Source organism: Cetorhinus maximus, chromosome 5 (assembly GCF_964194155.1).
Source record: "Cetorhinus maximus chromosome 5, sCetMax3.hap1.1, whole genome shotgun sequence".
NCBI lineage: Eukaryota > Metazoa > Chordata > Chondrichthyes > Lamniformes > Cetorhinidae > Cetorhinus > Cetorhinus maximus.
In genome coordinates this window covers 106323811-106337598 of record NC_135883.1, presented here as the reverse complement: position 1 = coordinate 106337598, position 13788 = coordinate 106323811, and the positions used below count along the sequence as shown (strand labels likewise).

The following is a 13788-nucleotide window of genomic DNA, read 5'->3' as shown; positions in this document are numbered from 1 at the left end:
GGCATCTCATGCTGGGAAGGGCACTATCATGTGCATGTCTTCCATATGCCAGAAGCTTCTGCACTGGGCAGATCATGAATTTGTCATCCTCTCAGGCTGGTTTGATAAAAGTTCTGCAAAGTTTTAGACCACACAGGTTCAGTGAACGCTGTGGCCTATTCGTTCAAAAGTGAAAATGTGTTCAGCTGCACAAAGGTTTTATTTAAAGGGCAAGCCATCCAACTTGCAGGTAAGTTGCTTTTGACTTACTTCTGCTCTTGCAAAGTTTGTGGAGGTACAGTGGAGTGACTTGGAGGTGATAAAAGTGGATTTGGTAGAGAATTTTGCTGCATCCTGACATGGAACTGAGTACATACTGACAGAGGGAGCAGGAGTAGGAGGTACAGAAAATTTGGCTCCTCGAGCCTGCTCTGCCATTCAATAAGATTATGGCTAATTTGATTGTGCCCTAACTCCACTTTCCTACCAGCCCTGCATAACTCATAGCCCCCATGTAGATTAAAATTATATATATTCAATGATTCAGCCTCCACTGCTTTCTGAGAAAGAGAGTACCAAAGAATAACAACCAGAGAAAAAAATTCCTCCTCATCTCCATCTTAAATGGGAGACCCCTTATTTTGAAATTGTGCCTCCTAGTTCTAGATTTCCCCCACGGGGGGAAACATTCTCTCAGCATCTATCCTGTCGGGCCCCCTCAGGATTTTATATGTTTCAATAAGATCATCTTTCACTCTTCTAAACTCCAATGAGTTTGGCCCAACCTGCTCAACCTTTCCTAATAAGATAACTCCATCCTCCCAGGAACCACCTAGAAAACTTCTCTGAACTGCTTCCAATGCAAGTATAACCTTTTAAGTAAGGAGACCAAAACTTCACGCAGTACTGTAGATGTGATCTAATCAATGACCTGCATAATGTACAGTTGTAGCAAGACTTCCCTATTTTTATACTCCATCCCCTTTGCAAGTAATGCTAACATTCTTTGTTTGCCTTTTTATTTACTTGCTGTACCTACGTGCTAAATTTTTCAGACTCATGTACGAGGACACCCAGATCCCTTTGTACTGCAGCATTTTGCAGTCTCTCTTCTACTTTTCTATTCTACTTTTCTATTCTTCCCACCTGCGTGGACATTCTCACATTTTCCCACACTACACTTCATCTGCCAATCTTTTGCCCACTCAATTAACCTATCTATATCCCTTTGCAGACCCTGTATCCGCCTCACAACTTGATTGCCTTCCTATCTTGTATTGTCAGCAAATTTGGCTGCAATAAAGTCAGTCTCCTCATCCACATTATTAATATAAATTGCAAACAGTTGAGGCCCAGCACTGATCCCTGTGGCACCACACTAGTTACAGTTTGCCAACCTGAAAATGACCCGTTTATTCCAACAGGAGTTTTGTAACCTGTCCTCTGAAAAGTTGCAATGTGGGGCTGTAACTGCAGTGCCTCTGGGTTTGCAACACAACAGGCAATTGAAGCAGAGACTGCAAAGAGGGGAGGCTGTGTGCAGAGACAGGAAGAGGAGGACTCTCCACAGAAGGCCCTACCGATCAAGGGTCTTCAGGGAGCACTTCTCCCTTCCTCCGCTTCAGCCAGGATCAATATCTCAGACACCTGCAATTCACCAAGGAGGTAGTCACAGAATAGAGCTACCTCTTTCAACACTGGTGCAAGGAAGGTGCTAGAGTGGCAGTCAAGAACATTGTTGTTCTGAACTTCTACATGACTGGATCATTTCAGACAGGAGCAGGGAGTGTTGTGAACATATTTCAGTACACTTTTTAACACTGCATCCAAAAGGTGACGGAAGCCATATGTATGAGGAGAGGCGAGTTCTTTGTTTTCTCAGGATAAGGGGACAATCATTTAGGACTGAAATGAGGAGAAATTTCTTCACTCAAAGGATTATGAATCTTTGGAATTCTCTAGTCCAGAGGGTCTTGGATGTTCCATCATTGTATATACTTAAGGCTGGATAGGCAAATTTTTGGTCTCTCAGAGAATCAAGGGATATGAAGAGCAGGTGGGAAAGTGGAGTTGAAGTCCAAGCTCAGCCATGATTGTACTGAATCGAAGAGCAGGCTTGACAGCTTTATGGTCTATCCCTATTCCTATCATTTGTGTTCTCTCTAACCAGAGTGAAGCAGGATGAGAGGGCACATGGCTTGGCCAGGATATTAGGATTCCCAATGGTGCAGGGAGACAGCATCTGCACATGGCCCTGCAGGCCACCTATCCACAGGAAGAGGTGCAGGTACAATGGCTTCCACACCATTAATGTGCAGTTGGTGTGTGACTATGCACAGAGTAGTGTGTCAGTGAATGCCCATTATCCTGGCAGCTGCCATGAAGCTTTCATCCCAAGGCAGTCTGACATTCCCATCGTCTTCAGGACACCAAGAACCATCAGGGGCTCACTACTTGGAGACAAGGGATACCTGCTGCACATATGGCTTACGGCAGCCCCTCCCCCAACCCTCACCACTAGACCACACAAGGACAATGATAGCCTTGCTGCCACCAGACACATCATGGAGTAAGGCATCGGTGTCCTTAAGCAACTGTTTCACTGTCTGGATCGCTCAGCAGGGAACTCTACAATACTTGCTGGAGTATGTCTCCAATTTTGTGTTCGACTTCTGCATCCTCCACAAGCTCATTATTATGAAGGCTCAGGCATTGCCAACCTGACATATGGAAGGCACCTTGAAGGGAGGAGAAGAATGAAGAGGAGGAGGAAGGTGTGCAAGCAGAAAGGAAGCATCCAGCACACTTCTCTCCAAACCAGATATCTGCAGGCACCTACTCAGATTCCAGTTCCCCCAGGACATTATCCCTACACCAACAAGTTCCACGATTCCCCACCCATCTGTGACGCCCCATCTCTGCATCCTCTTCACCAAAATCTTGCAATAAGAGCCACTAACGAAAACCTTTCCGTAACATCTTTATCAAACAACATATCCAATTATACCAACATAAATGAACTATTCATTCCAGTGCATTTTCTTAGTGCCAGTCTTGTGGGTGCTTTTTCTTGATGAGTGCTATGACGCTGCAGCATTACAAATGGAAAGCTTCTGGGTTTCAATGGAGGATACTGCAGATTGTCTTGCAGAATGCTCTCAAGGAACGGGGTCCAGCTTCAGGCTGCACCATCTTAGCATGGGTGGCAGTGGTCTGGACTGGCTGGCTGACAGGCAACAGCAGGGATACTACTGGAGTGACAGTGATGGGGCCTGAATGCCGTCATTCTTTTGTGCACCATGTCACTCTCCTGGACCGGCACCTGAGCAATACTAGTAATCTGCTGGAGCACAGATTGCTGGACCACTGCAAAGCCCTGCAGCCTCTTTGAGCACTCATATCCACAGCCATGATGGCATCAGTCTGAACTGAGCTTGCATGACGTAGCCTGGCTTCTGCCTGCGCTGTAATGGAATCAGAAAGTCATCAGGCGTTGCTGTCTGCGTCTGCTGTGTTCTTCCTAAGTGCACCACGACTTTCATGCTGGAAAGGATGTATTCCAAGCTGTGCCAAGTTGAAGCTGGATTCCTCTCTGCTCCTTAACAGTGTGACAATGACAAGAAGTTCTCTGGTAGGCCTGTCAACGCATCAAATATTTGTGTGTGCATGTCCATCAGCCTTTTCCTTTCATCACCTGCAGCAGAACTCATCTGCGACCTCACTGTTCAAGGATATGGCATCCACCCCATCCTTGCCTACAGCCCAGCTACATCCCACTTGTGCACAATGACTCACCACGTACAGCTCCCACCTCTGGGTGATCCTCTGAATTTCATGCGGCCTAAGCTGGCGGCTAAAAAGTGTCAGATCAAGTGGCGGCATTTTTTCCCCAAAGGTCTGTTCTTCCTCAGGGCCTTCATCCTCTGGCACTACTAGCTGACCAGGCTGCAGTTCTTACATATCTGAAAGTATAAATGCACAAGGGGGAGATGGTTGGGTTGAGGGAAGTGGTAGAGAGAAAGAGGTACATGGTTACAATCTGCAACTTGCATATCATACAAGATTGTGGGACGAGGGTGAAGTGGGCTTTCAGATGGTACGTAAGGCAGGACTATACCATCACCCTGCATTGCTACAGAGACACTGCTTGCCAAACACCCATCCTCTCCAAAGGGTGCAAGAGCATGAAGCCATTTCTTCTCCTTCTGTGCTGTAATCTTTTTCCACATTTTCTAAATGTTCTAAATATCTGAAAAGGAGGAATGTGCAGGGGTGAGAGGAGAGGGCAGGGGAGTGGCAGTACATGAATTGCTCCCGTAGTAGAGCAAGAACCAACGGAGTGCAGCTGACCTGAGTGAAGACTTGGAATTTGGTGAGGGGGGAGTTTTAAGTGTTAATTTTGTTCTTAAAATCTAATCTAGTCTGGAATGAGCAGCAATTGGAAAGTACTGCGTAAGCAGGCTAAGTTCTTTCTTTCTTGCAGTTTAGACAAGGTAAACTCACTCTCAGCTGGAGGAACTGAGTAGTTAATTAGCTAACTGGTTGGATCTGGTTACTGTAGCCCCAGTTCAGTTTGCTATGAATTCAGGGTTCTTTAGTGTAGCCTTGGCAAATGGAGTGCAGTTGAGTGAAGACTTGTAGTTTGGCAAGAGGTGAGAGTTTGGAGTTGGGAGAAGGAGGCGTTTGTTTCCTTTTTCTATCTTTCTCGCCCCATAGGAATTCGTTCATGCTTGACTACAGGGAAAGGAGCTAGCTGTTTGGCGAGTACTTGGTAAGTTCTATTCTATCCCCAAGGTTTAAAATAGTACACAAATTGGTGGTAAAGTTAATAAAATATATTTAAAAAGCAAATAGATAAGTGATTAATATGGTTAAGTAATTAGTTAAACACATTAAGGATGGCAGAACAGGTGATGTGTCAAGGCTGCAGCATGTGGGAATTCCTGGATAACATTGTGATCCAGGGCAAAAACTTCTGCAGTAAGTGTTTGTGGCTTGAGGAACTTTGGTTCAGAGTCAAAGGCCTTGAGCTGGAGGCTGAGCTGCAGACTCTGTGACACATCAGGGAGGAGGAAAGTTACCTGGATGCTTTATACCAGGAAGCAGTCACACCACTTAGGATGGGGTCCTCTAATTTGGTCAGTGCTTGGGTCAGGAGGTTGTGACTGCAAGTGAGGCAGGTAAGGGGACCCAGAGGGCAGGAGTGCAGGCCTCTGCAATTGTCCAATACGTTTGAGGCTCTCTCAGCTTGTTTGAATGAGAGCAGAGGGTGCAGGGTAGATGAGCAAACTGACCACGGCACCGTGGTACAGGAAGCCATCAAAGTGGGGGGAGCAAAAAGGAACATAGTGGCAGCAGGGGACAGTATCATGAGGGGGATTGACACTGTTCTCCGTAGCAAAGAGCAAGAGTCCAGATGGCTGCATTGCCTGCCCAGTGACAGGGTTCAGAGGAACTTGCAGTGGGAGGGGGAGCTTACCATGGTCGATGTGGGTACCAACGACATAGGTAGGATGAGGAAGAAGACTCTGCATAGTCAGTATGAGGAGCTAGGCACCAAAATAAGAAACAGAACCTTAAAGGTAATAATTTCTGGATTATTACCTGAGCCATGTGCAAATTGGCAAAGGACAAATAAGATTAGAGAAATGAATGTGTGGCTCAAAGACTGGTGTGGGAGAAATGGGTTCCAGTTTGTGGGGCAGTGGCACCAGTAATGGGGAGAATGGAATCTGTACCATTGGGATTGTCTACACCTGAACCGTGCTGGGGCTGATGTCCTCGCGAGCCGCATAACTAGGGAAGTAGAGAGGGTTTTAAATTAAACAGTGGGGGCAGGGGATCAAATCTGGGAAGATGTGGCAAACCAAAGAGCAAAGACAAGGCAAGGAAGAAAGGTATTGATATGAGAAATGATAAACAGAACGTGACAGGAAGGGACAAAGAGTACAAAGCTAAGAGTAAATCAACAGATAAGGCTAGACGCGACAAAATAATAAAAGGACAAAATTAAAGGCTCTGTATCTAAACGCATATAGCATTCAAAACAAAACAGATAAACCGATACTGCAAATAGAAATAAATAAGTACGGTCTGATAGCCATCACAGAGATATGGCTACAGGATGACGTAGATTGGGACCTGAATGTCGAAGGGTACGTGACATTTAGGAGGGACAGGAAGTTAGGAAAAAGGTGGAGGGGTGGCTCTGTTAATTAATGATGGTATTTGCACAGTAGAGAGGGATGACCTCAGTTCGGGAAACCAGACTGTAGAAGTGGTTTGGGTTGAGATGAGAAATGATAAAAACAAGAAGTCAATTGTGGGAGTGATGCACAGGCCTCCTAATTGTAACTGCACGGCAGGAGAGAGTATAAAAGAAGAGGTAATGGGAGCTTGTCAAAAAGGTACAGGAGTAATTATGGGGGATTTTAATCTACATATAGACTGGGAAAATCAGATGGGCAAAAGTAGAGTAGATGAGGGGTTCATAGAATGTTTTCGGAATCATTTCTTAGAGCAGCACATTCTGGAGCCAACCAGAGAGCAGGCTATACTTAGACCTGGTATTGAGCAATGAGATAGGATTAACTGATTCCCTCATAGTAAAAGCATCCCTAGGTAGCAGCGATCATAATGTGATTGAATTTTACATTCATTTTGAGGGGAGGTCCAAGACTAGTACTTTAAACTTAAATAAGTGCAATTATGAGGGCATGAAAGTCGAGCTAGCTAAAGTGACTGACAAATGAGGTTAAGGGATAGGTCAACAGAGGTTCAGTGCAGACATTTAAAGGGATATTTCAGAATACACAGAATAGATGCATTCCAATGTGAAAGAAAAATCCAAGGGGAGGACCCACCATCCATGGCTAACTAAAAAAGTTAAAGAGAGTATCAAACTTAAAGAAAAAGCCTTTAATTACACAAAGATAGGTGGCAGGTCAGAAGATTGGAAAGAATATAAAGAACAGCAAAGAATGACAAAAAGCTTAATAGGGAGGGGAAAATTAGAATATGAGAGGAAGCTAGCTAGTAATATAAAGACAGATAGTAAGAGTTTCTATAGATATTTAAATAAGAAAAGAGTTAACAAAGTGAGCATTGGTCCTACAGAGTGCGTGTCTGGGGAATTGATAATGGAAAGTAGGGAGATGGCGGATGAATTAAACAGGTATTTTGCTTCGGTCTTCACTGTAGAGGATACAAGTAACATCCCGTAAATAGCTGTAAATCAGGAAATGAAAGGGAGTGAGGAACTCGGGAAAGGTACAATCACCAGGGAAACAGTTAGGGCAAATTGTTGGGGCTGCGGGCTGACAAATCCCCAGGGCCGGATGGACTTCACCTTAAGGTCTAGAAAGAAGTGGCTAGTCAGGTTGTTGATGCATTGGTTTTAATTTTCCAACATTCCCTAGAATCGGGGAAGGTTCCATTAGTTTGGAAAATAATAAATGTAACTCCTTTATTCAAAAAGGGAGGGAGGCAGAAAGCAGGAAACTACAGGCCAGTTAACCTAACATCTGTCATAAGGAAAATGTTAGACGGTATTATTAAAGATGTTATAGCAGGGCACTTGGAAAAATTCAAGGCAATCAGACAGAGTCAACATAGTTTTGTGAAAGGGAAATCATGTTTAACCAATTTATTGGCGTGCTTTGAAAGAGTCACAAGACACAAAGATAGGTAGGAAAGTAAATTGTGAAGAGGACATAAGGAGGCTACAAAATGACATAGATGTATGGGCAAAGATCTGGCAAATGGCATATAATGTGGGAAAATGTGAAACTGTCCATTTTGGCAGGAAGATTAAACAAGAAGCATTTTATTTAAATGGGCAGAGATTGCAGAGCTCAGATTCAGAGGGATCTGGATATCCTAGTGCATGAATCACAAAAGGTTAGTATGCAGGTACAGCAAGTAATTAAGAAAGCTGATAGAACTTATAATTTATTGTGAGCTGAATTGATTACAAAAATAGGGAGGTTATGCTTCAGTTATACAGGGCACTGGTGAGACCACAACTGGAGTATTATGTGCAGTACTGGTCTCCTTATTTGAGGAAAGATATAAATGCATTAGAAGCAGTTCAGAGAAGGTTTACTAGACTAATGCCAGGAATGGGAATGTTGTCTTATGAGGAAAGGCTGGACAGGTTAGTCTTGTATCCACTGGAATTTAGAACAGCAAGAGGCGACTTGATTGAATTCTTTAAGATCCTGAGGGGTCTTGACAGGGTGGATGTGGAGAGGATCTTGTGGGAGAATCTAGAACTAGGGGAGGTCATTGTTTAAAAATAAGGGGTCACTCATTTAAGACAGAGCTGAGGAGAATTTTTTTCTCTGAGGGTTGTGAGTCTTTGGAGCTCTCTTCCTCTAAAGGCAGTGGAAGCACAGTCTTTGAATGTTTTTAAGGCAGAGCTAGATAGATTCTTGATTAACAAGGGGGTGAAAGGTTATCAGGGGTAGGCAGGAATGTGGGGTTGAGGTTACAACTAGATCAGCCATGATCTTATTGAATGGTGGAGCAGGCCCGAGGGGCTAAGTGGCCTACTCCTGCTCCTAATTTGTATCTTCGTATGTATGTTACAGCAAGATGGGCTGAATGGTCTTTTCCTGTGCTGTAACAATTCTGTGATTCTATGATTCTTTCCCCCATTGTTCATTGCTGTTTTCTCCTTTTATGTGCCACTTTGTCCTGCAAGAGAGGGGGAAGAGTGTCGTTGTGTGTGGTGCAGTGTTTTTGGGTGATGTGCCTGTCATTGCTGAATAGCTGGCATTTGTGGAAGCTACAAGTCTAAGGCTTGCAGCAGTGGTAACTGTGTGAGGGTGAAGTGGAACATATGGTAGGCATGAGAACCGGTTGCTCGAGATCTTTGGTAGATGAGAGACAGGGATGTGCTGCTTTGAGCAGTGTGAGGTTGGTGGTGCAGATATTTGGATATGGCGGTTGGAGATGCATTCACTGACCTTGACCACTCGTGTGAGGTCCCTGAACTTCATCCAGGTCCTTCTGACCTGACTCTTAGCATTGGTCCGTGTGGCTATCTGCCTCTACTGCCTTTGTAGTGCCTGTCTGGAGGGTCTCCTGCGGATAGAGGACATAGCTCCTGCACTAAAGCCTTCAGTGCTGCATATTAGAATCTAGGAGCCCTTTCTCTGGCCTGCTGCTCCATTGCTCAGCTTACTTCCTGCTCTTAATGTGTTTCTCAGCCAGCTCAATGAGCTGCAGGTAGAATGCACCTCTACCTATAAGAGGTGCGGGCTAGCTAAAACAGTGCTAGCCTTACATGAACATGCAGCCACTTAGCAGTGCATTTCGCACTGGGCTGCATGCCACGATCATGAAAATTGGCAGACAGCATAAAATTTGCATGATGCCCGCAGTACACTCAATGGCCACAGGTTATTCACTCATTGCAATCCTTACACTCCCTTATCACGCCTTATTGAATATTTAGCCCATTATATATTGGGTGACAGAACTGACCAAGTGTGCAATCAAACCCCCTGAATTTTTAATTTCTTGCTTGGCTCTCTCAAATTAGCTAACCTATAGGAAATAACTTAGTTCTATAGGCTGCCATTGCAGTCACCTTTTGTACAGCAGCAGCTAAAACTTCAATAGTTCCTAAGATAAAAGCAAAAACCTGCGGATGCTGGAAATCCAAAACAAAAAAAAAAATACCTGGAAAAACTCAGCAGGTCACAAATGCTGCTTCACTTGAAAGGAGTGTTTGGGGTGGAAATTGGAAGCAAAATTAATAAATTTTTCCAGGTCCAGACGAGAGCATGAAGCAGCACTGAAGCAATCATCGATGTACTGGAGAAAGAGTTGTGGGAGGGGGCTGGAGTAGGACTGGAACAAGGAATGTTCCACATACCCCATAAAGAGACAGGCATAACTGGGGCCCATGCGGGTACCCATAGCCACACCTTTTATTTGGAGGAAGTGAGAGGAGTTTAAGGAGAAATTGAACCGTCCAAGGGCCCAAACACTCCTTTCAAGTGAAGCAGCATTTCACTTGCACTTCCCTCAATTTAGTCTACTGCATTCGTTGCTCCCAATGCGGTTTCCTCTACGTTGGAGAGACCAAACGCAGACTGGGTGACCGCTTTGCGGAACACCTTCGGTCTGTCCGCAAGCATGACCTAGACCTCCCTGTCGCTTGCCATTTCAACACTCCACCCTGCTCTCATGCCCACATGTCTGTCCTTGGCCTGCTGCAATGTTCCAGTGAAGCTCAACGCAAACTGGAGGAACAGCACCTCATCTTCCGACTAGGCACTTTACAGCCTTCTGGACTGAATATTGAGTTCAACAATTTTAGATCATGAACTCTCTCCTCCATCCCCACCCCTTTTCTGATCCCCCCCTTTTTTTCCAATAATTTATATATATTTTAATTTTCCCACCTATTTCCATTATTTTTAAATGTATTTCCATCCATTGTTTTATCTCTACCTTTTAGCCTATTTCGATCCCTTCCCTTCACCCCACCCCACCACACCCCCACTAGGGCTATCTGTACCTTGCTTGTCCTGCTTTCTACCCTTAATTAGCACATTCCTTAGATAATATCACCACCTTCAACACCTCTTTGTCCTTTTGTCTATGACATCTTTTGGTTATCTCCACCTATCACTGGCCCTCTATCCAGCTCTACCTGTCCCACCCCACCACCCCCCTCCTTAAACCAGCTTATATTTCACCTCTTTTCTATTTTTACTTAGTTCTGTTGACGAGTCATTCGGACTCGAAACGTTAACTGTGTTCCTCTCCACAGATGCTGCCAGACCTGCTGAGTTTTTCCAGGTATTTTTGTTTTTGTCTTCAATAGTTCCTGTCTTGGATGCGAGGATTGTGATTAACCAGTGCTCAGGCCATTGAGGCAGGCAGTATGCAAACTTTGTGCTGCCTCCTCGTTTCCATGATTGTAGCTTTCAGTGAAAAGTTTAGGAATTTTCTTTCTTTCAAGACACATTCTCTAAAATCTGATAGGATATGAGACAAACAAATTACTTTTCTTTAAAAAAAAAACAGGCTTAGTAAACTCAAGCTTATAATTGAGTTTCCATTTCTTCTGAACCTTAAGAGGACTTTCTTCACCACCATCCAATTGCTAATTATCTGTTTGTAATTATCTGTTATTTGTTTGTAAACTACAGATATTACATTGATTTTTAACCATTTTCTACAATGGGTTTGAATGCAATACAAAAATTGTTCAAACATTAATAAATAGGTTCATTCCTGAATAAGGTACAATTATTCTGCACAAAGCAGGTCTACGTTTCCATGGATATACATCAGTCAAGAAAAGAAAATAAAAGGAAGACTTGCAATCATATAGCGCTTTTCGTGACTGCCAGACCTCTCAAAGTGCTTTACAGCCAATGATATACTTCTGAAGTGGAGCCACTGTTGTAACTATTGTAGCCAACAACCTTTAAATGTAACACACTTTTTACAAGCATTGAAAAACATACGTCATTTCTGAAAATCAGAGACAACATGAAGGCGATGACTAACTTACTTGGAAATAATCACTGCACGCTGCCAGCACTGCTTTGTGGGCATGGAATTTTTGTTCCTCAGCAACCAGAATGACATCGCAGAGTATCCCATCATTCCTCTGCTGGTTCAGAGCTGCTAGGACGGCATCCTTATGAGACTTTGATTGGCAGAGCCTGTGACCTGTCAGCATTTCTTGAATGCTGTAAATAAACAAAAGTAGGTTGTGATCAAAATTAAGGCCTTTCCCCTAAAACTAAATTTAGCAATGTATTCCACTTACTAAATCGTATTCCCTGCGCTGAACTGTTCTCAATAAATGAAAACAGCAACACTTTGCAAATAAAACAAAAGCTTTCTCTCTAAGGAATAATTAGAAAATAATGAAACCACCACCCAGTTAGTGTGGGCCACATGCTGGAGAGAAACAAAGCCTTTAAATTCTCATGACTGCTTGACATATAACTAAATTCCCTAAATTGAACCTGAGGTGATGCAGAGAAAAATAGATGGCTATTTTGTACACAGCATGCATTAGAACTATTTTTAAAGAGTTCAACATAAACCACAGATAATTAGCTTAAAAATAAAACTGGAAACAAATAAACTCATTAAACCTCCTACATCTTACTAGCTATGCAATACAAGTTGCAGACAATATTTCACTGCTGCAAACTCACAATCCAATGAAAGCTTTGAATGCCTCAACTGAATTAACTACCAGCTTGCTTAAGGTGACATCACATACACTCATGGGTCAGATACACAGTACCTGAGGCACATTTCAGATGGCATATTCCAATCCAGACCCAGCAGATATCAGTGCAAAAGGCGGTGGAGGTGAGAGAGAGAGCCCAGCTGAAAGTGTAACAATGGGATAGCAATGTGTGAGCATGAATAGGTTTGGCTCCAGTTGACTGTACAAGCATGGATTCCTAAGGCTCATCCAACACTGAATCAGATTAGCACAAACAGCAAATGAAAGGATGTTTTAGATTAATGGTTATGCAGCTTCTGCCATTGGGTTTTCCATTTTGCAATTTGCACAGTATTATCTTTCAAATTAAGAAACCACTTTGCTTATAAAGCAGTTACATTTGTTGTTGAATAGTTGCATTCAGTATTGCACAAGATTTTTTTCAAAATGTATATATCAGCTGATTTACAAAACACGCTAGAAAACTTTCAAAACATTATTCTTTGTTAGCAAACAGTCTTCAATTCACCCATTTCTAATTCTAGAAGATCTCCCATGGCAGTGCTCATGTTAAACTGGAGGATATGCTGTTTTATAAGGAGAGGAGCATTATACTATGTAATGCACAATGTATTATCAAACAATAGGTAAGATACATCTGTGTGCAACCCTAATGTTAATGGCTGTAGGTAGGTAAATCTCAAGGTCAATGAGAGCAATGTTTTTTTCTGTAGAATGGCAGCTCTTTGTAAATACCTAGTCTGTTGAAATGACTAGCTAGTTTTCTTTCTTTTAATAAATTTGAATGTCTGAAATAGTTCAAAGGTTGACTAGATGATATAGTAATATATACCACAGGGCGCAGAGATTGCAATAATCAGATTCAGTCTGAAACAGTGACCGGAAGATGGGTGGTCGCCAGTGAGTGTACAGAGTCTGCAGCGGATTTGAAGATGATAGTTTACTGATGTTCCACAGTCTTCTGTGGCATTGTTCACAGCAACTTGGATAGTTTCTATTTCTTTCAGTTCTGATGAAGAGTCATACGGACTCGAAACGTTAACTCTGTCTTCCTCTCCACAGATGCTGTCAGAACTGCTGAGTTTTTCCAGCTATTTTTGTTTTTGTTCCTAATTTTTAAGATATTTTGAATTACCTCTTTCTCATTTGCCTGTTATGACCTCCTTTACCGAATGCCCACACTTCTTCCCTCCTCTTGCTACATCCACCACCTACCTACCGTTTCCCATCCATTTCTGCGTCTGTGCCTGTCACCTTACATTAATCAGCCTATGGACTGGATCTCCGCTCCACATATGAGCTATAGCTCAAAAGCATCCACAGCCTACCAGCCTCCAACAATAACTGTATGCCTATTCCACCAAACTCACCATCATAAAATGCTGCTTTCCCCAACATGTCTCCCATACAAAAAGACAGAAATAGGAAAGTTGAAAAAGACAGAATAGCAAAGAGCAACAGTTATCAGCCTGCCTCAAGTTTTTGATCAACTATTCTAATGGCATGCATTGTGAAACTTCTGTAGTTGTCTCATCAGTCAAGGAGCTACATACATTGGTTGCCAGGTAAATGCAGCA

General features: G+C 43.1%; 1 protein-coding gene across 1 annotated transcript in view; it reads right to left on the bottom strand.

Moving 5' to 3' along the window:
- klhl32 (kelch-like family member 32) overlaps nucleotides 1–12329 on the bottom strand; it is a 251413-nt gene extending 239084 nt beyond the window's left edge. The window contains exons 1-2 of the mRNA XM_078541315.1: nucleotides 12266–12329; nucleotides 11516–11696 (exon numbers count right to left, since the gene is read on the bottom strand). Coding sequence (XP_078397441.1) covers nucleotides 11516–11696; nucleotides 12266–12288 — 204 coding nt within the window. The 5' untranslated portion in view covers nucleotides 12289–12329. The remainder of the gene's footprint in view (nucleotides 1–11515; nucleotides 11697–12265) is intronic.
- Between the last annotated feature and the right edge of the window lie 1459 nt (nucleotides 12330–13788).